General features: G+C 38.8%; 1 protein-coding gene across 2 annotated transcripts; it reads right to left on the bottom strand.

The window, feature by feature from the left end:
• Positions 1-16,555: 16,555 nt before the first annotated feature.
• Positions 16,556-19,673, bottom strand: LOC130071978 (C2 calcium-dependent domain-containing protein 4C). 2 transcript variants are annotated; one of them, XM_056236847.1, is made up of 2 exons: positions 19,456-19,673; positions 16,556-17,881 (listed from the first exon to the last, which is right to left on the bottom strand). In XM_056236847.1, exon 2 carries the CDS (start codon positions 17,839-17,841, stop codon positions 16,591-16,593), a length of 1,251 nt encoding a protein of 416 aa, XP_056092822.1. In that variant the 5' UTR covers positions 17,842-17,881; positions 19,456-19,673; the 3' UTR covers positions 16,556-16,590. The 2 variants fall into 2 exon arrangements, with proteins under 2 accessions (XP_056092822.1, XP_056092821.1); XM_056236846.1 differs by having other exon boundaries at positions 19,460-19,672.
• Positions 19,674-23,119: the final 3,446 nt, after the last annotated feature.

Raw genomic sequence — 23,119 nt, 5'->3', positions numbered from 1 at the left:
TAATTTGGCCCTCCATAAAATGAACGGCAAGTAATACTAAAATTAAATAGAATGGAGATGTATTAATTTGTTTTGTAATAATTTTGTAGTGATTTAAAGATTTTATAATTTATTCACACTTTAATTATATATTTAATAATTCATGTATTTGTACAGATAGATAGATAGATAGATAGATAGATAGATAGATAGATAGATAGATAGATAGATAGATAGATAGATAGATAGATAGATAGATAGATAGATAGATAGATAGATAGATAGATGTGCTGACTAGAATTGTGTTTCATATAGAATTAGGATTATTCATTCTTAAAGGGTAAAACTATTTATCCTGTTCTCTAAAGTTAAAGCTGGATTGTCCACCAGGCAAGTCAAATCAAATGATAGTGCAGAAAAAGGCTCCTCAAGATTTCACGTATGAGATATAAAGAAAAATGCATTTTCCCAACTCAGCTGTCCTCCGTAAAGAACAGCTCAGTCTTGATAAGAGGTCGGAGAAACACCTGTCGCTCTTCCTGGCGGATGCAGTGGAAGTTTCCATGTATATCGCACATGACGTCAAAGCAGCCTGTCACGCCACAAATAAGTCCCATTCACTGGCTTCTTTTCACCAAAACCTCAGAACCCCAGATGCATTGTGGACTGATTCACGGGTCCGCAGTACTGCAACGATTTAGAGCATAATCATGGGATTTGCACATAATTCCGAGTTGTTTCTAAGACAATATTAGTGCAATTTTCCCTGGCAAGGATGCTGTCTTTCATGCTTCTAAAGGTGCAGTCTCGTTAACAAAGTTTTGGTGAAATTTCTTAGGAAAAAAGGTCCATTGTCTATTGTCGTAGTAGCAATATGAAGCACAGCTCACACAGAAGTCACGTTCAAAACAACCAGCTTTCTGTCAGACCAAACTTGAACCTGGAGCAAATGCATCTTTCACGCGCAGTTCCCAACAATGGTAAATGTAACCTAACGAATGCGGGTGAGTGGAAATGCGGGTCACTGGTAAGAAGTTTAGCATTTAGCTGATTTCCGAAGTTCAAAACTGGTGAACTCTGACCTGCAAATTTGTATTAGGCTACGTGAAACTGTGTTACCAATAGAAGATCAAGATCAAGGTCACGGTATGACCTCGTAGCTTGTATGTTTTTACATTTTGGATTCATTATTATTTGCTATGCAAAGAAATTTAGCATGCTCAAAGTTTAGTGTGACTGCGGCTTTAGGCAACGCCCTAGATGTAGGCTAATGAAATCGCTAAAGTGACCGAATACCAAACGCTATAGCAGTAAAATAATATAGCACTGCTCACATGACGGAGATTCAATGTGCTACAAATTTCAATAGATTTTGGTGTTAGTATGTTGCTAATCTATGCTTTCTCCACATCAAATTAATTATTAGAATATTCCTCTCACTTTGTCCACTGTTTTGGATTTTCTTTACAGCACTAAAAAAATACATGCGATAATGCCTAATGTAGCATTTTGCTAAGCTAATGATAATAACGTGATGTTCTGACCATAAAAATATACAGCACACACAAATATTGGTAAGTAGTCAATTTTAAATTAGATTGACTATTTCATACTTTCAAAGGATTTAAGTCAAACTTTTTCACCATATTCGCTGTAAAAAAAAATTGCCGCTTAAAGGGCTACAAGGCAAGCAACTTGGATGTTTAAGTCATTTCAACTTAAATTACATTAAACTGACTTTTGAATCTTGAATCTTGAAAAGTTGAATCTTGTATAATAAAAAAAGTTGAAAATTGCTTGGCTTATAGTTTAAAAGCAACGTAAAAACATGTTGTCATAACTTATTGATCATATCATTTTTTACAGTGTTGGAATCATATTTTGTTTGCCACAATGCATTCTGGGATGGACTTCTTCACAAAGTATGTGACAATGCCTTAAAGTGATAGTTCACCCTAAAAATTCTGTCATTATTTACTGTTTCTATGAAGTGTTTCATGCTGTTTGGAACCAAAAGTTCTTCCAAATATCCTCTTTTTTTGTGTTCCATGGAATAGATAAACTCATAGAGGTTTGGAACAACTTGAGGGTGAGTAAATGATGACAGAACTTTCATTTTGGGGCTAAATACCCTTTAAAAATATCTTCGAAGGCAACATCTGACAATCCTCAAAGCGCTTTCCTACTTCGGCAGCTCACTAGGTTTTGGAACACAGCCATCAACTTCACACAAGGGCGAAATAATAAATTATAACTGAAATCAGAGGTATATCTTGGTCTTTAATTCGTTCTTAATAAGCAGACCCCAGACAGACATCTAGAATTAACAGAGGTGTTGGTATATGCGCGAGTCTTGAATAACATGAAAAGATTGAGAGGATATAGCCTTGGCACTTTATGGACACCTGTTCAATTGTGAGATAATTCTCTTTGATTTTATGGAAGCAGTGCGTTAAAAGGGATGCCAAAATCCGTTTCACCGTTTGTCATGTCTCCCTCCCCATACTCTAATTAAAGCTTCGGCTGTTGTTGCTCGCAGGCAGGCGGTTATTAATTCACAGGTGTCCGCGTCGACTGCGTCTCCACGGCAACGGCTAGGTATCCCATTAATCCCCACACATTTTATCGATGCTGATTAATCCCGACCGCAAACAATGACTGCGAGCTCACCTCGCCCCATTTCTTACCGGAAAATGAGAAAGAGTTGATTGCAATTTGAGCGCATTCACGTGGAAACAGTGGAGGGTTTGAATACAGTATTGGGCTGGATTTTGATTTGCATTCTCGTTATGATGTGTCAAAAGTGGAATGGTATGGAAGCGTATAATATTTCAGCCAAACCTGATTCGGATACACAACAGTGCATTAGACCCTGTAAAATCAAGTGAAAAGTCCAAACAACTCTTTAAAGTCATAATTCACCCCAAAATGTAGGCCTACTCATTTACCAACCCATTTACTCACCCTCATGTTTTTCCAAACCTGTATGACTTCTGTGGAAAACAGATTATTTTGAAAACATTGTCGATACAATGAAAGTGGGGTTCAATGTTGCTTAAAAGTAGTAATAGCGTTCTTTAAAATAAAATATTTTGTGTTCCACAGGAAAAAGAAAGTCATACAAGTTTGGAATGACATGAGGGTGAGTAAATGATGACAGAATATTCATTTTTGTGCGAAGTATTCCTAGGCATTAATAAGTTTAGAAGCACTAAACTTACTTGCTGGAATAGGTCAATATAAAAACTAAAACTGAAATAAATTAAACCTAAATTGTAATATTAAAAAAAATATGAATAAAAAAAGCTAACATGAGCACATAACAAAATAAAAGCTGCTTATTCGCTATAGTAGTATATAAATAATACTAAAAACACTGGCATAAAGCTTTTATTTTGCCGTTCGCCATTAAATGTCACATTTTAAGAGACATTTAGAATCTAAAACTCTTTAGTATTGTTCTTCCACTGGTATCTCAAATACACACAAAAAGAAAACTGTGTTAATTATGCACTCAGATTGACAAAAAAAATGTCTTATTTGGAGACCCTAAAATCTAAAGCATTCAAATTTGTAGCCTAAAAGTCAAGATTCACAAAAAAGTTTTTGTGTGTTTATAATTATTAGTAATTATTTTTTTATAATAAAAAATATTATCATTATGAATCTAATTTGTATTACCTGCTTGTTAAATATAAATAAATAAATAAGACTATGATTTTCTTCTAGCAAATGATGATTTTGGTTAAAAAAAAAGAAAAGAAAAGAAATCCCAACCATGGGACCTTGGGATTTTTTTTTTTTTTACCAAAATTATCTTAGAAGAAAATCATAGTCTTATTTATTTATTGACAAAAATGCGCATATCCTTATGCGTACTGACACATGAGGATATATTTGTCTTGTCTAAACACTAGCAACCAAATAAATAAATATGTTTACTCGTTTCTGTTACTCAGCATCATTTTCTGGCTGCACATATGGCACAATCTTCATTAAAGAGAGAGGAGTCTTTCATGGAAAGACCACTCCAGGAATTGCCTATCAGAATGATGGGTTTGTTTTCCCCCCACAGGCTGTACAACTCAGAGTGATTTCTCTGGGAGTCTCTTTTATCATGACTTTTATCATTTCTTTTTTTACATCTCAGTTGTAAGTGAAGGGGCTGCTGTGATCTGTACTCTTTAAGTGATAAGTACATAATGCATGACAAAACTCTCTACTGACCTCTCATCCTCTCTACTAACTCTACTATCGTCATGCATAAAAACACTATTTGCGCACATAAAAATATAAAAGTTTAATGTGTATTTGAACTCACTGCCACAATATGTGGTTGCTAAGGTATTTTGAGTAGTTGCTTTTTAAAAAATTTTTTACAAAAGCCCTGGAGCGTTTATCATCATCCAGCTGACTTTTACTGACAGATAAATGTTAATTTCTCTGTCCAGGTAACACAAGGGACGAGTAAACATTTTCCATTTACATATAATACTGTGACATTGTAACAATACAAAGCAGGTTGAAAATCTGTCAAGTTACACTTGGTGTGGTCACATTTACTGTTTGGTTGACAAATTTTCATGGGCGATATCCAGTGATTTCAATAGGAATCCATGTGATCAGGAATTTAGTGTGATGCTGAAAATTTTCCCTACACAGATTTCGCCTCAGGTTCAACTCAGTCTCATGGATCGACAGTTATAAATCTGATAGTTTTGAAAGTGTTTTTTTGCGCACCAAATGTCACAAATTTAGTGGACTCAGCAACTAGAGACCACTCAGAACACTCTGGTTACCCAACCCGATCACACTAAATGCGTCTCTATAGCACGCAGTGTGTTTATCGTGTAATTTATACGCGAAAATGAGTTTTTACGTGCATAGGATACGCATGGGTTGGTTAGGGTAGGTTTAGTAGTGGTGTGGGGTGCGTGTGTATTACACGCAAATGAACTGCGTATCAAACAACACCCTGGCAACCCAGCAAAACACCCTTGCAGCATGGCAACGAGTTTTGCACAGGGAATTATCACTCACATTCAGAACCCCACTATGGAGAAAAGAGACCCAGCTGTGAGACCACATATTCATGTGCTTCCCTTTGGTTTCAGGGAGCAAAAGGTAAGGGTTGTTATTGGCTGGGGGATTGCTATGGCAACAACAGAGTCGGGGAGCAAGTGAAGGGGCTGCTGTCTGTCTGTTATGCATGTGCTGGAATGAAATGGGGAGAGACGGTCGTCCAAGAGACAAATCATGCAGGAAGATCTGCAACAGAACAGTTTGTTTTTCTGCAACAGAACAGCTTGTGTAGTTTTTCTTTGATGAATGTCAATGAATTATAAAGTATCCAGAAAGTCATTGTCTTTGCCAGACCTTTGCTATAGGAACCTGTCAAAAATACACTGAACAAAATTATAAATGCAACACTTTTGTTTTTGCCCCCATTTTTCATGTGCTGAACTCAAAGATCTAAGACTTTTTCTATGTACACAAAAGGACTATTTCTTTCAAATATTGTTCACAAATCTGTCCAAATCTATGTTAGTAAGCACTTCTCCTTTGCCGAGATAATCCATCCACCTCACAGGTGTGGCATATCAAGATGCTGATTAGACATCATGATGACCGGGAATCATCCCTGAAGAGAACACCTCTCCAAAATGCCAGACGCCATCGAATGTGAGCATTTGCCCACTCAAGTCAGTTACGACAATGAACTGCAGTCAGGTCGAGACCCCAATGAGGACGACGAGCATGCAGATGAGCTTCCCTGAGACAGTTTCTGATAGTTTGTGCAGAAATTCTTTGGTTGTGCAAACCCATTGTTGCCGCAGCTGTCCGGGTGGCTGGTCTCAGATGATCTTGGAGGTGAAGATGCTGGATGTGGAGGTCCTGGGCTGGTGTGGTTACACGTGGTCTACGGTTGTGAGGCCGGTTGGATGTACTGCCAAATTCTCTGAAACGCCTTTGGAGACGGCTTATGGTAGAGAAATGAACATTCAATTCACGGGCAACAGCTCTGGTGGACATTCCTGCAGTCAGCATGCCAATTGCACGCTCCCTCAAAACTTGTGACATCTGTGGCATTGTGTTGTGTGATAAAACTGCACATTTTAGAGTGGCCTTTTATTGTGGCCAGCCTAAGGCACACCTGTGCAATAATCATGCTGTCATGTTCGGTCACACTTGGTCAAGTGTGAACAATTTTGAGTCATTGTGTGTAGACGATGACAACTGATTTGTAGTTGTGTTTAACCTTTGCCTGTCTGTGTTTAGTGTTTTGAAACACACAGTGAAAAATGTGTTTTAGTGAGTGAGAATGTGTTTAGAGTTTTGCAAAAAGAGTGCATGAAATTTGCTAACAGTGTCTTAACTACCTTGTTTAAGGTTTTACAGAAAGAGTGGTTTATTTGACAAAATAGTTCACAGAAAAGGGTTTAGTGTTTTAACAATTCAGAAAAACTGTATTACATGTTTCATGTGGAAAAAGATAAAATAGTGAAACAAAAAAATTATAGAAGTTTAAGTTTATTATTATGAAAAATTAATAAAATTAATATATATTTTTTTATATGAGATGTGTATTTTCTAAAACTGTGAGAAAATCAAAGCCTTAAATCTAAACAAGTTGTGTTGTCAAATTTGAGGTTGATATCTCAAAAAATGAGCTTTCAGTAAGATTTTGTTTGGGCGCATTACCAAACCTTTCCACTAGATGCAATTTGCTTCCCTTTCGTTTCCAATGCGAATTCCAAACCATGAACAGTAAGTGTGACTATTTCCATGACCATTTCCATGATTCGTGTGTGTGTGTGTGTGTGTGTGTGTGTGTGTTTGTTCACCTAGCAAGAATCAAAACCTTTACCAAGTTCCGTATTCCGATGAAGTAAAAACTTCTAAAAAATCAAAACGTACAATGTCTTTTTCAGTCAAAAATGAACCCCAGAGGGTTAAGGAACTAATTACAGTACTTAATCTTTTACTCGATTATTTAAGTTTTTATGCCTTTTTATTGTTTAGTTGCACAAACATTTTATATTAAATTAATAATTAAATCCAGAGCACAATATTTACCATGGATCACTTTACAAATGGACCACTTACATGGTCATTTCTGATATGTCCAATTGTCTTTCTTGACAATCTTTCCATGACCTTTTAAGATGACCTGTACCATCTTAGATGGTCTTTTCATCCAGCGTGATTAATGAAGCTTACTCCAGGGATCACAGGCCTCCTCTCAGTTCAGGTTTATAGCACCTACAGGCACCAACCGGCCAATCGAAAGTTCGAGAATCGAGAGTGACGTGCATTCCCATTAAAAAAAACCCAGGAACATCTGCCCCTGATGATAACAGAAGAAAAAACATATGGCACAGGTTTGATGATCTGATATAAAATTCCAGATTTCTTGTGGATGCTTTCCAAAAGCTAAAATCGTCCCCACTAGCAAGTTTTCCAACAGGAGAGATCACTTATCATTCCGTTATGAGCCATGTGAAAAACTAATTCCAGCAGATGTCAAAGAGTTCATGCTACAACATATGAAGAGTTCAGATGCAAAAGCCTCTAAATGCCATCTGAAATTTTCTTCTAAAATTATCATTTTTGTCAAGCTCATATATTTAAGTACAATAATTTCACTTAAATGGCAAGAAAAATTACCCATTAATTGTCATTTAAGTGAAATTACTTAATTTAAATATACGAGCTTGATAAAAATGATCATTTTAGAAGAAAATTTCAGATGGCATTTAGAGGCTTTTGCATCTGAACTCTTCATATATTGCCCCCAACTTCCAATATATATAAAAAAAATCAATTTCTGAACTGTGTGAGAGGGCATTTTCAAAGAAATAGATTTAGAGAAAGGCTGTAATCCTAGACAAATGTCAGAAACAAGTCTTGAACAAATCACCATGTTGATAAGGAACGAAGGGCTTTTAATCGTGAGGAAGAAGTTGTCGTCTGCACCTGAATAATGTGCCATTTCTGGTGACAAATGAAACCGTGTCTTCTGAGACGTCTTATCAAGATTAACACTCTAGACACAAATGAATGTTCGTATCAGTCAGGTTTCTAAATTAAGAATTTTACAGAAATGATTCATTATTTCACAAAATACATTCCCAGCTAACAATTTTTTGTCCCATGAACGTTATTATTTGGTTTCCAAAAAATAACCAAATGAGAATGATTTTGAGTGATAATGATTGAACATTATTCACTCGATTACTTACCAAATAAATAAATAAATGATTGAAATATTGATTTGAGTAGAAATGGTTTTATAATATTACCTGTATAGTATTTTAAAGCTAATTCTGAAAAGTACAAATATTTCACTTCAATGTACAAAATCAACTAGAGGAACACTGCAATTCCCAAGGATTCACGATTTCCATTACACGAGAGTAGATGTTAAACCTCATGCTGATTTGTACTCGGCTTTCGCCAAGATAAGCACAAACTAAGACGTAGCTTTACAGTAACCTATGCTTCTCTCTCTCCATCTCTCCATCCATTTACGCTTCTTTCCATATGGTGATGTGAATCTCCATCTGTCCGGCGTTAACGGCGGCAGTATTCTTGGCGCGTCAGTACACACAACGGCTGCAACTACATTGTGGTCTCTCCAGTGGACCATCACGACAACCGTCTGGATTGAGCCGAGTAGTGGACATCTCTAGGGTCTTCAAGTGGGCACCTTCCGTCCTCAGTGTTTCGTCGACTAGCCCACGACACCTCAAGAGGGCTCGACAGTAACTCTGGCGTCCCAGAGCCACTCCCCTCCGTCCCCCACTCAACTCAGCCCAGCTTACTGACCTTTACATCCCTCCTGCTGCTGAGGTTGCTCCTTCCTCGTAGTTCACGTGTGACCTAACCGCAATCTCACAATCTCTCCGCAACCCAACCATACGCGCCAACCCATTTTAATAAGGCTGTCGAGCCCCACTGTCTTCGTTAAAGTAGTTTCAGTGGCAACGGTTCCGTATGGCATACTACCTACCGCAAAACACAATATCTGCCCAAACACCAATCCTCATTCACGCAATATACACAGGAGCGTAATAACTGTAATTACTATGCAAACCATACAAATAAACCAACAGACTCTTCGAGTTTTTCAAGAATTCTACGAAACCGCAGCGTGGCGGCCTGTACACAGCCAGCCAGAATCTTTCCGTCTCAACCACAGCCAGTTGCTGCTCCTCTCTGCTGCTTCAGATAAGTTATTTACTGTGCGACGCAAATCTTGGCCACTGAATCCGACGTCTCTGAGGAACCGGGTTGTAGAGTGTGCCACAAATCCTCAACAACCCACTTCCACTGGATAAACCTGAACTCTCCATCCTCGCTGTTCTGCTTCAGTGGCCAGATGAGCATACCGCAGTTTCTTCCTCTCATATGCCTCATCTACCGCATCCTCCCATGGCACTGTTCACTCTATCAGTTGAACAATGCGTGCTAATCCAGACCACAAAACAATATCTGGTCGGAGGTTAGTGGTGGCAATCTCAGGTGGAAAAATAAGCCGTTGGTCAAGATCAGCCAGCATTTTCAAGTCCCTAGCAGCTTCCAGTTGTCCTGTGCGAGAATTGGTGTTAACACCTTTTCTTGGTGGTTGCTCGCCTGGGCTGAGGAATATTGTCTTCTGTGTGTAATGTTTTGCTAGAACAGGTGGCAACTTATTGATCATGTTGCGCTTGCCTTCCAATGCTAAAGCCAAACATCGCAGTTCTTGGTCATGGCGCCAAGTAAACCGCCCTTGGCTAAGAGCCACCTTACATCCTATCAAAATGTGCCTTAATGTGGCAGGTGATGAACACAAAGGACAAGAGGGATCGTCTCCTACCCAGAGGTTTAGGTTCTGTGGTGATGGGAGAACATTATATGTTGACCTGATAAGGAAGCTGATCCTACTCTCTTCCATTGACCAAAGGTCTTGCCAGCCCATCTTGCGTTGTTCCACACTCTCCCATCCCATCCACTCTCCCTGCTTGGCCTGAGAAATGGCCTTTATACACCTCATCCTCTCCTCCTGCTTACGCACCTCATTGACTACCAGCTTCCTCCTTTGAGCTGGGCCTGCCTTGTGCCATTTAGGAGGAGCTAAACTGAGCCCAAAACCCCTTCTTCCATGCTGTACCTGTCCCACGATATCACCAATTTGAAGGGCAGCCTTTGCCTCTACCACAGATTTCTTTGCTGACCACTTCCTACCAGTTTTTGACACAGGGGCTGCCTCCCTTACACATTTGTCGCGTGACTCTACTAAGGTCATTTCCAGTCTGACCTTGGCGCACTTAAACTCCTCGGTTAAAGCAGAGACTGGCAGCTGCATTATTCCTTTACTATAAAGTCCCACCCTGCTGAGGCACAGTGGAACTCCCAACCATTTCCTGATGTATGAACTAATTAACGCTTCCAGCTTATCCACTGTTGTCAAAGAAACCTCGTACACAGTCAGTGGCCACAGCAACCTCGGCAGTAGACCAAACTGAAAGCACCAGAGTTTTAGTTTGCCTGGTAGAGCACAGCTGTTTATGCTCTTCAACCCTTCCACTGCTTGTCGTCTAACTTCTCCCACTCGAACTGTGTCCTTTAGATCTCCATCGTACCATCTCCCAAGACTCTTCACTGGCTTCTCAGAAACTGTTGGTATTGCCTCACCATTATTGAAATTTTTTTATCTACTACCTTTCCTTTAACTATCGAGATGCTCCTTGATTTAGAGGGCTTAAATTGCATTCTTGCCCATTCAATATTATCGGTTAACTTACCCAATAACCGATTAGTGCAGGCTACTGTTGTAGTCATGGTTGTCATGTCATCCATGTATGCTCTGATTGGTGGTAGAAGCCAGAACCCAGAAGCCAAGCGCTCTCCTCCTACTACCCATCTTGATGCCCTAATGATTACTTCCATTGCCATCGTAAAAGCCAGTGGAGAAATGGTGCATCCTGCCATTATTCCAACCTCTAAGCATTGCCATGTAGTGCTGAATTCTGGAGTTGAGAAACTAAATTGAAAATCTCCAAAATAGGCTTTCACTAAATTTGTTATTGACATTGGTACTCTGAAAAAATCAAATGCTGGCCAAAGAAGCTCATGCGGCACTGAACCATATGCATTAGCCAAATCCAGGAATGTCACATGGAGCTCCTTCCTCTCCTTTTTAGCTGACTGAATTCGTTGCCAGATAACATTGATGTGTTCTAAGCATCCCGAGAAGCCTGGAATGCCCGCTTTTTGAACTGAAGTGTCAATGAAGCCATTCTTTAATAGGTAGGTGGACAATCTCTGAGCAATAATGCTGAAGAAAATCTTACCTTCAACGTTTAATAGCGAAATAGGACGAAACTGACTGATGCTTGTAGCATCTTTTCTTTAGGTATAAAGACTCCACCTGCTCTGCGCCATGCTCTAGGTACAACCTGTTTTTCCCATGCCACTTTTATCAATTTCCACAGAATTCGCAGAACTCCTGAAGCACTCTTGTACACTCTGTACGGAACTCCATTAAGCCCTGGAGATGATGAAGCCCTTGCCTTTCTCACAGCCTGCTCTACCTCTTTACACTTAGGTGCACAGACCTCCATTTGGTATTCTGGTGGGTTGATAGGTGGTATGTCTGATGGAATTGACATAGGCTCATGCCTTTTTGCATCTGTATGCGTTTCCTCCAAATATCTCTCTAGCTCAACCCTAGATGCTTTTAAGATGCCATTCTTCTCACTGGTGAATAACTTCTTTACGAATTTGAATGGGTCTTTATAGAAATTAGCCCTCGCACGTTCCTTCTTTTTTTAGCGTTTCCGTAGGCGCTCGGCTCTGCGTAATGTTGCCAGCTTATCTTTTATGGCCCTTTGTAAGAGATTGAGTCCCTCCTTCTGACTTTGTTCTGCTCTTTTCCATTGGTTCCTCAGCTGTCTCCTTTCTCTAACTATGCCTTCAATTTTCTGCTGCCGTCTAGACATTCCAGGAGTAGTTTGTACTTTTTCCTTCCTTTTTTCCACACCAAACCTCTCACTTCCATATGCGTAAATGTTGTCCCCAAATTTATCCAGCTTCTTTTCAACTGTACCAGTTAATCTTTCCAATGCGAAGCATAGATCTGTGTTTACCGTGTCCCATGCAGTTTTCTCACAAGCTCTTGGCCATCTAACTCCAGGCCTATGCCCGTTGAGGTTCTTTTCTCTCTGATGCTGGTTAGTCTGACCGGGTTCACAAGTATTAAAATGTTCATCACCAACTGTGCAAACCCTCCTCTCCTCTATGACAGGGTTGCTGATATCCTGCGAGCTGTGGTTTGCTTCCTGTCGCTGGATTTCATTCGACTGACTTGACTGACTTCGTAAGAAGTATTGATCAATGCGAGGCCCTTGTCCCTTCTCCCTGAAGCATTTAATTTTCCCTTGATGAATCTTCAAACCCCTGACCGTTGTCGCCTTGCTCCAGCCACAGACACAAGCTTGGAGTTCAATGACTTTACTAACTGCAGATCTTGAACTAGTCTTACTCTCCATACTCATATCCATTTCCATTCCTAAGTCGTTAACCATGTTGTCTAACATTGAGTCATCTTCCGCCCCTGCTCTCGCAGACTCTTGGGGTATTTTTCTCTTTTAGCATGCGTCCCTACTATATAGCATGCGAAAACAGTACGCCAAGTCGCCAACAGAGAAATATGTCCGAATACATATTTGAAAAACAGTAGGCGAAAAGTGCCAGGATGACCTACTACTTCAGGCGAGATTCTGATTCTGAGATTCACCGCAAATCCACCGTGTGATACGAGAGACATGAAAGTAGTGACCGTTTCAGTTATAATTAAAGCTCTGTGATCAACAACATTTTTGGATACTTACAATTCAGCTTACAGCTTCAAAATATCGTGAGTGGGGTAATACTGATGTATGTATTTATGTATTTTATGTCGTACAATAAACCGTGAAAGTGTATTGAACTTGTATTCACCACAGACCTTATTTCAGACATTTAACCAAAAACCCATTGAAAAAACTCATTGACTTTGGGACAATGGAACCGGAGGTGCTAAAATTCTAACTCTTTTCCACGTTTTGGCCTACAAAGTGATGTCATACCTCTGAATACAAAGTGATGTTATACCTCTGAATACAAAGTGATGTCATACGTCTGAATACAAAGTGATGTCATACCTCTGAATACAAAGAGATGTCATACCTCTGAATACAAAGAGATGTCATACCTCTGAATAAGGTCTATGAATTAGTATTTTTTAGTAATGCTTGCTAAGTTTTGGCGACAGTTTCTCCTTGTTATGTAGTGTTATTTCTATGTATGTAATGTTATTTAAAGATTCTATTATCAGTTTCTGTGAATTTTGTGGGATTACTTACTGGAAAAATCTGAATCTAATCAGAAAAGTTGAAGAAAGTCTAGTGAAGAAAAGAGGCAGAAATGAATAATATTATGTATGGCCGTCATAGACAAGCTCAGAGAAAGACGGGTGAAACTATGAATGGCTCATTTGGAAAAACAGGTATGCTCTGTTAGCTCTCAGTCTTTCTTTCTGCTCTACTCTCGTCCTCTTTTTTCCTCCGGCCTAATGAGGTGGAGGCCAGGCGGACAGCGAAGACAGATGACCCTCTGCTGTTATCTGTTCACCGAAAAGAGATGTCTGGTATTTTCAGCCCCCTTTGAACCTTTCGGTTTGCTCAGAAACCTTTCTAGAAGCCTAAGAAACTTCTGGAAAGGTTTCCCTTGGTGACCATTGACATGTACTACATTAAACTTTGCCTTCTCATAGCACAGAGTTCACATTCTCTTTAGGGGACAGAGAAAAAGTCTCAGATACACGTATCTAATCACAATGGCAAATAGCTTTAGAAGTTCCATGAGTGTTGTTGAAAATAATGAAATGAACAAAAACAGTTATAACAGAATTAAATACATTTTGTCTTGTGTCACCGGGTGTTTCTTGTCGCATAAAAGATTTGACAAAATCTTAAGTTTTATTTATATTTACAATTATCAGAATAGTTTTTGCCTCTTTGTCCCCAATTTAACCCCATTTTGCTGTGATATTTCCTCTAAAATAAGTTGATATTTCTGACACCATATTTAAGAGTTAATGACAGTTTTAACCACATGGTTACCACAAGTACATTGATCAAGCAAAATGAAATAAAATTCAAAATGGCCACAAATGTTTCGTTAGTTTTATTATTTCTTTAATGACTTGCAAACTTTGTCCATCTAAGATCCAAATACACCAGTTGAACATCCATGCAGAGGTGCAGAAAAAGTACACTGAAATTTCCATCAAACACTCACACTCACAAAAATATATTATTGATTGATTACCACAGTGAAAATATTATCCATGCACACGAGTTACAAACACCAGAGTTCACGGCATCCACTATGAAAAAAGCACACTGAACGCCAAGTGAACAGTTCACTTCCATATCAAGTACATAGGATTGGCACTTTTTTCATACACCTGTTAAAACAGGAAGACTCCAGCATTCGAGTGGTTTAGGATATTAATGACTTGATGAAACACCTGAATATAAATGAAAAGCTTTATATGCTTTATGCACTCCAATAATTACTGCACAATCCACAGATCATAAATATAGAAACATTCTTGTCCCTTCCCTGCTTTGCTTGTGTAACCAACTAGCAATTAGTTAGTATGAATGGGGCCATTTGTGATGTCTTTTTAAAAAACATTTTAATGAGCAATAGCCAGCTCATTACCTCAAAGATGCCTTGTCTGCTCTTCATCCTTAAAATGGAGCCAGGAAAGGAATAAATGCTTATTAAATTTCTATAATTTATTATGAAACATCAAAGGAGGCTAAATATTCCATCCAATAACGTAATTTCTTTCCAATAACGCCAGATTTTACTGGAAAAATAATACCTCAAGCCAAAAGGATCCATCCATCCATCCATCCATTATCATACTCATGTCATATTTTATTCTATATTCATACAGTTTCTGTTTGTTGAAAAAAGCACATTGGACATCATATCACTCATTTGCATAATGAAACATGCAGCATATATACCCCCGTTTCCTTTCCATACGAATTTCACCTAAAATTTGGCTGTTGAAAATATCTCTTTTAATACAGATGGAATGTGGCATAGATTGGCATTTAAATCTTTATACTTTTCTCTGGGTAAGTAGTGTGCATGGAAAGACTTTCGAAGAAAGTGTTTCATATGGACCATGATTTATAAAAGGCTTTTGACAAAGAGTCCAAGCCAGAACACATTTCATTTGTATCACAGATAATGACACTCAGTCAAACAATGATCCAATTTGAGCAAATCTAAACATGCAAAAATCACTCTTTTAGTAAGGCTTCTGGGTTTCACCAAATGACATTCTGCACACTGTTGCAAGAATACGTCATCACATTTACAAGTTTACGCAAACACATGCCGTGTGACGCAAGATTGTTCAGTCTGGTTATTTATAAATTAAACAGCAGATGCATCCAGGATCAAAGCTAACATTAGCACAGAGGGCCATTGTGTAGCTTCAAAGGACTGCGCAGCTCTGTTGAAAAAAGTCTTTACAATCAAAAAGGTATTGGTTTTAATTAGCTAAATGACTAGAACAACTGAAATACGGAAGGCAACACACAAAAAGACTTTGTCATAGTTTCTTGTCAAAGACTCTTTTATATTTACAGGCAACATTCAAAGCTATGCTAATACCTTGATCTATCATTGGTGTAACTTGGTTTTAAAAAGTTGGTGGGACAGATGTGCTGGGGGGGGGGGGGGGGGGGGGGGGATCGGAGGGTAGTTGCTAATAAAGGCTATATATCAGAAATGTACATTAACAAATGCGCAAAAAATAACATTAAAGTTTCCAGATTTTTTTTTTAATAGTGCACTGAGTTTAATTTATTGAAATGTTTAATGTGGTCGCTTCATACTACACCTATATTTTGTCTTTAGAGTGAATATATATGTATATATATATCACGTATAGAGTCTTTACGTGAATAAGTGAATAAATACATAGTCTGCAGCTGATGTTCATGTGTCAACGGTCTAGTGGTAGATTTTTTGTTAAGCGTGTCGAAAGTTCTGCCTTCTAATCTGCCCTTTTTCTCATTAAAACCAAAGATGTTCATCAGTGATATGTCAAGAGCAGGGACATGTTTGTGGGCATTTTGTTTTGCGATTTCACCAAAACGAATAGAGAGTCTGGATTTCTATAACAACACATTCCAGTGCCAGATTGCCTCTTATTTAACACTAACAAACTACCGGTAAATGAATACAGTACTTTGATAGTCAGCTGGAGTTGTTTACTTTGTATTAGGTACAACTGTCCTGGGAAATGTTTCAAAAAGTGGTGGGGACAATATCGACCCTGGCAAAAAGTAGTGGGGGACATGTCCCCCCTCCCCCCAATCCTCGCCCATCCCAGCCGCAAATTACGCCTATGTTGATCTTGAGCAGTTTTTTTCTGAATTTGTGAATATTATATTAACATAGTATTAGGCCACATGAAAGACAACGAAGCAAATAGTACAGATGACCCTTTTTACCCTTTTTACCCTTTTGAAGACAGTGTCCCATTCTGAAGGCCTAAAATCCAGACAAGAGCTTGCACAAAGGGACCTCCCGTTCACCTAACAGCATGTCTCTTTTCAGGCTAGTGCCTTTATTCACAACCTTGATCTTCAAAGCTAGGTTCTTAACCTGAGCCGAAGTCACCGAATCAAAAAAGAAGTCCTCGTTGAAGATGGGATTGCGGCTGTTCTTGATTATCGTGCTCCTCTGCTTCTGCAACTTGCCTGGATTGAGGTAGAGCGACACGCAACAGTTGATGCTCTTAATATCAAACATGGGATCATACAGGTCCTCGGCTGCCATAATGCGGATTCGCAGGCGGGCCGTACCCGCGTCGTAATCTGCACAAAGTCGGACGGTGCCTCCTTTGTGCATGTTGATGGTGTGCTCCTTGTGGTGAAGATGCTCCAGAGCTCCACCACCTTGCAAGGAGGAACAGTGGCTCCGTCTAGGAACGTTCGGGCTGGGCTCTGCCGAACTGCACTCGTCTGTGGACAAGGAACTATGCCTGGCAAATGTCCGCTTGCCTTTTGCAACCTTGGCCTGTGTCTCGTGTGTGAAGATCTTGAGTAGGGAGGCGGAACGGGATAGCAGAGGTGAACTAAATGGGGAGGACTCTGCCGAAGAGCAAGTGTCACTCTCGCCACCGCTAAAGTATCGGTAGGGGTTTATGTGCGAGGTGTTGAAGTCCGGCGGGTTGAGGTGATTCCCCTCGTTGGTGCTCTTGCTTTGGGTCTTGCGTTGAGTGTTGGGTGACGTTACTGGGCTGGTGTGGTCACAGTGGAACAGGGATTCTTTTCGTCGGGTGTGAGGACTCTCCATCAATGTGGCAAAGCCATAAGAAGTCTGAGTCTTTGGAATGTAAGGAAGTGACATGGCGGTCTGGGATTGAGGGTCGGCGTTTGTGTCACCTGCTACAACGTCGTCCGCACTCTCGATCTGAATGATGTGGCGGTTTGCCGCCCTAAGCAGGTTCTTGGTGTCTCCTGCCAACTTGCTGACCAATCGTGGGCTACGAGGGCTACTGATCTTCTTGTTGTTGATGGTTTGCTCAGACGTTGAGGGTCTCAGACTTTCTTTGGACTTGACGTCAGAAGCCTCGCCCTCTGGTGGGCAGTTTACCAGCTTTGGAGGGATGAAGAAATCTGGAATCTTATCAGGTGTGAGGACATTGCTATAGACAGGGCCCTTCCCCTTGTCACCTGCCTCTCCTTGCCGGAGCACATTTGTTTCAACTGAGTCCCGGATCTTCTCCAGAACCCACATGATCCCTCTGGGTTTAACCCACTGGGTGATGCGCTGTCGCCTGGAACAAGTAACAAAATGTTCAGCAATGAGCCTTAGATACGCACAGCTAGTAATATCTTACTGTTTACCATTACAACAACAGTGTACCATTATATCATGAACAATAATCCCACATATGTAAAGTTGTAGCTTGTAGGGTGGCATATACAGCAATTTTCATGGGGGGCTTTGAGGGTTGCAATTTTTTTTTTTTTTTTGTGAGATGGGTGGAGGTTCAAGCCCCTGCTTGACTTCTTGACTTGAATAAAACAACATGCTAGTACATGAAGCTCATTTACAGTAGACTTTGTGTGACATGGCATTTAAAGCAAATTATCTGAAAAAGAGAAATATCAAGATCAAACAAATCTAATGATATTTGAAAAACTATGGCTGTAGACAGAAAATCGAAGAAAAAAAAAAGTGCCTGACATTTTTTTTCTGGCACCATGCAGATTGAAGTACCCAATCATAGGACATTTTGTCCTTATGACACACACCTGATTAATATCATCAGCTCATGAGAGGCTCGGAAGAGACCTTTACTGGGTGCGTCAGATAAGGGCGACATCCAAAATAATGTGCACTGGGGTACTTCGGACAAGAATTGAGAACAACTAATTTAGGTAGATAAAAAAAAAAAATCACCTTTATTTATATAGCACTTTATACAATACAGAAGCTTTCAAAGAAGCTTTACAGTGATAACAGGAAAATTATGCATTTCGGCTGTCAGTTCAATGTTGATTCAGATCCGTTGTAAAGATCATCAATTATTGAATTGGTTAATTTCATCTATAAAGCAGTTCTTCAGAAAACAGTGATGTCATCGTCCAGCTCAGTTCAGTTCTCCTCTGGCCAACGAACGAACACGGTGTGATTATGATTCAGGCAGCATTACAAGTCAGAATTCAGATCAGGATTGGTATTCAAATAACAGCAACGTTTGGACATGATAAGCTGTTAAGATTAACACAAAAGTGACTTAGTCATTTTAATTATTCTTATTTATTAAATATCCAAACTGAGACTGAATGCACAGGAATAGCAACAGGTTGCACTGAACATGCTGATGGTTCGTCTGATTCAGAGTTCAACTTCTCTGACAACTGCCACTCACTTATAGCAGAATTAAACAAAATTAATTTACAGAATTTCTCATTAAAAAATGGTGTTTGAAAATCAAAATGACAATCTCAATCAGCAGATTCTTTTTGTTTAATTTAAAATATGTAACATCCACACCATCCAGCTTTTCCTCTACAAAAGTACAAAATGAGTAACCAGATGGTGAGAGTTGTAACAGTTTCAAATGTACTTGTACTAAAAGGACAGTGAACGCGTCATAAATTTGTATTTTGACTTAAGCATAACTATAAATTACTGGAAAACAAGACAAAGACAACAGCTTATGATAAGAGTTTCAATAGACTATGAAATAATTTCTTAGATGTCTAGGTGTATTCTTTTTGAAATGTAAAACAAATGACTAGTTTCTAATTAATCGTCTAATATACCCTATCAAATAATAACAATTCTTAATTACAATGAAGTTCAAGGAAAGTAAACTTTTAAACCTGTTGCTTAAATTACCTACTGGATTTGTTAATGATTTTCCTCTCCGTTGCGAATCCTCACACGGTTTTCACCTTTACAGGCACTTGAGTGTTCATTAGTCTGTGTGCTGCTGTGTTTCCCCAGCCCGCGGTGAGAGAGGTGCAGATCTGCGGGTCTCCTGTTGCGCTTATATAGTCCTACTGCAGACGCGCGCGCGCCTGAACGAACCAATCAGAGGAAACGATGCTCTTCCGATTGGAGATGAATCGATTCAGCGAAGCCGAGGACTGAAAACAATCAGGGCTAAATAAATGCTGTGTTTAAAAAAAAACACACAGTGCTGTGCCTGTTTCAAATATTGTTAAAAGGATATGTATGTTGATGTTGCAGTAGGCTACCTAAAAATAAAGTCAAGTTAGGGTTTACTGGAAACGGAGAATCAACTCTTATTCGGAACAGTTTCCGTTAATAAAATGTTTTTTAATAATTTTATGTGTCGGTTTCCTTAACGTCATTAAAGTCATTATGAACAATATTTTGTCTTGAATTCTAGATTTGTTTTTTTAATTAAAATATTTATAACTATGCTATATTCTATATGTTCTTTTCTGAATCTTCTCATTAGCTACCAGAATAGTTCAAATAATCATTAATTAGTTAGACATTGTCGTAATTGAATAGCTATAGCAACAGTGATAGGCTAGCCTATAGCCTTCAATCAGACAGTAATGGCTGGAGTTGATTAAATCGGTTCTCACAGAAGAGGATGTAGGTAGCCTACAAAATAAGTATAGGCTACTTCATCATCGCTTGTTAGTTGCTCAGTCATTGCTAAAATTGACTGTTCTGAAAAAGTGAAGTCAGCTGTGCACAAAAGCGCTTGACTTAATTTAATTTAAATCACTTGCCTATCTTCTGCCGCGATCATTGGTTTCCCTGGAGATCTTGCCATATCTATGGCAACAAATAGATTTTTACAGGAGCAGAAATAGAACAGGTTCCAAATAGTGACCCAAGGGGAAAGAAAGAAACCCCGGGGTGATGCTGTGGGGCTCCAGGAATAGATTAAACTGACTTATGGACATGTACTTTCACGAAAAGCGTATAAAAAAATGCTAAAGAAAAAGAAAAAAAAGGTAAAGTTCACACAATGTGCTATAGGCTAGGCTAGGCTATTTAAAATCTGAAGCCATACGATATTTGTCAGAAACAGAACACAACTTAAGTTTTTATTTAATGAAAATATTGATATCAGCCCAGCCCATAGGCTATGAGAAAAGTAACGATGTCCATCTTGTGATTAAATCGTTACAATCTTTTTAATTAATCGGTTGACAAAATCTAAAATGTAAATGATTCGAGGAAGAGGAAGGGGGATCATTTAGCGATTCTGTCTCAGTGGTTATATATATAACAGCCTAAACATTTAAATTACCAGTAACGTTAGGCCTACATTCTTCAACAAAATAATCTAAAAGGGGTAGTCCACCCAAACATTTTAATTCTGTCATTAATTAGCTACTCACCCTCGTGTCTTCCAAACCCATAAGACTTTCACCCGTTCATCTTCGGAAAACAAATCAACATTATTTTTTAATGAAATCTGAGAGATTTCTGTCCCTCTCAGCTACACAACTACCACTTGATGCTTCAAAAAGTTCATAGATTGTAAAACTAATCCACATGAATCAAGTGGTTTAGTCCAAATTTTCTGAAGAGACTCGATCGCTTTGTATGATGAACAGATTTAATTTATAGGCTTTTATTCTAATGAGGTATCATTCTCGTGTTATGCAGCACGTTTGAGCTTCAACAAGAACCATTAAGGGTTCATTCTAATAGTAGGCTACGGTTCAAGTACGGTTGAGCTTCAGTTGATGTTTGTTGATCAATGTTATTATGTGAATAAAAGCCTAAATTCAAGCTGTTCATCATATAAAGCGATCAAATCTCTTCATAAAATCATGACTAAACCACTCAATTCATATGGATTAGTTTTACGATCTCTTCATAAACTTTTTGAAGCGTCAAAGTGGTAGTTGCTTAGCTGTCAATGGAGGGACAGAAATCTCATATTTCATCAAAAAGATGTTCATTTGTTTTTCGAAGATTAATAAAAGTCTTGCGGGTTTGGAAAGACATGAGGGTGAGTAAATGATGACAGAATTTTCATTTTTGGTTGAACTAACCCTTTAAGTCGTACAGATTTGGAACAAAATAAGTAAAATGTGACAATGTTTTTTTTTAATGCTAAATGTAACATAGTCTGTTCAAATTCAGTATGAACTCATGTCAAGTGCCATTACCAAGTCACACTGTGCCTCTATTTCAAGAGTTTGGTTGGATGACTAGAGTACAGAAATAAAGATCAGGTATAACAAGAAAACAGGCTTGAAAATGAATAAAAAGGCCACAGTTGGACAGCCAAAAGGCTAAGAGCACTTAGTGTTCTAACAAGTAATGTATGGCTCACATGGATTCATTTATGTTCTTTGACAAACGCAAGAGAAAGGAAGAGAATAAACACCACTCACTCATTTCACAGTAGGGTTTATTGTTAAACTACATTGCCCGTCATTGGTTTCCTTGGCGACAACGACACACTCATACCCTCCTGGGAGACTTCGAGTTTTTCCCATCAACCTCTTGTCTGAATCGCTCGACCCACCAATCAGCAACAGCGAAGAGTGTGTGAGAAGAACACTCCTGTCTGGAGGGCAAGACCCTGTTATGATGGGTTAAGGATGCTTCATATACAGTAGTTGAACCTACAATGAAACATTAAAGGGATAGTTCACCCAAAAAAGGAAAATTCTGTCATAATTTACTCACCCTCAAGTTTTTCTAAACCTGTATGAATATCTTTCTTCTGCTAAGTTTCAACAAAACTCCACATATAACCACATTCTGTGTTGTGCCACAACTTAAAGGGACAGTTTACCCAAAAATGTAAATTCTGTCATCAATTTCTTTCTCCTGCTGAACACAAAAGAAGATATTTTGAAGATTGTCAGTAACCAAACAGTTACATAGTATGGAAGTCAATGGGGCCTGTCAACTGTTTGGTTATTCTTCAAAATATCTTCTTCAGCAGAAGAAAGAAATTGCTGACAGAATTTACATTTTTGGGTAAATTGTCCCTTTAAGTTGTGGCACAACACAGAATGTGCTTATATGTGACATTTTGTTGCGTTCCAAGACAAGCTAAAAGGTTTTACAGGATTTCCACATCATTTGACCAATGACCAAGTAATTTATGATTACTGGATAAGGATTTTAAATCCAGTAGAGATTGCGGTCACAAAATACAATATAAAAACATGTATTTTATTTCCAGAACATTGAGTTTTTCATGCATTATTATCATTTTGTTTTAAATGTTACAATTAAATGTTTTTAAATAAAATCAAAATCTGTCGATCAACAAAAATGTTGTCCCGGCTCTGTGAATTTTAGCAATGGCTCTGGCATGACAGATCAGAGTCGCAGATCATCAATGCCTTATGCCGAGGTCATGCCTCCAATCAAAGACCTTTCAGTTTAGCTGACCTTCAAGGTTTGTCGGCGTCATAGATGTGAAGAAAAACTCCAGACTACAATGATATCTTGACAAAGGCCCTTCATCTTGGCATGTGTGTGAAACTCCATTCATTCCTCATTCCATGAAAGGTCTACCACCTGCGATCAAGATTTATACCTT

Source organism: Rhinichthys klamathensis, unplaced genomic scaffold, assembly GCF_029890125.1.
Source record: "Rhinichthys klamathensis goyatoka isolate OS25496 unplaced genomic scaffold, OSU_Roscu_1.1 h1tg000467l_1, whole genome shotgun sequence".
Lineage (NCBI taxonomy): Eukaryota > Metazoa > Chordata > Actinopteri > Cypriniformes > Leuciscidae > Rhinichthys > Rhinichthys klamathensis.
Note: the sequence above shows the minus strand (reverse complement) of the source record. Positions and strands in the feature narration are given on the sequence as shown.

Coding starts and splice junctions, on each gene's coding strand:
- LOC130071978 (XM_056236847.1), bottom strand. CDS start 17,841: ATGTGGGTTCTGGAGAAGATCCGGGACTCAGTTGAAACAAATGTGCTC.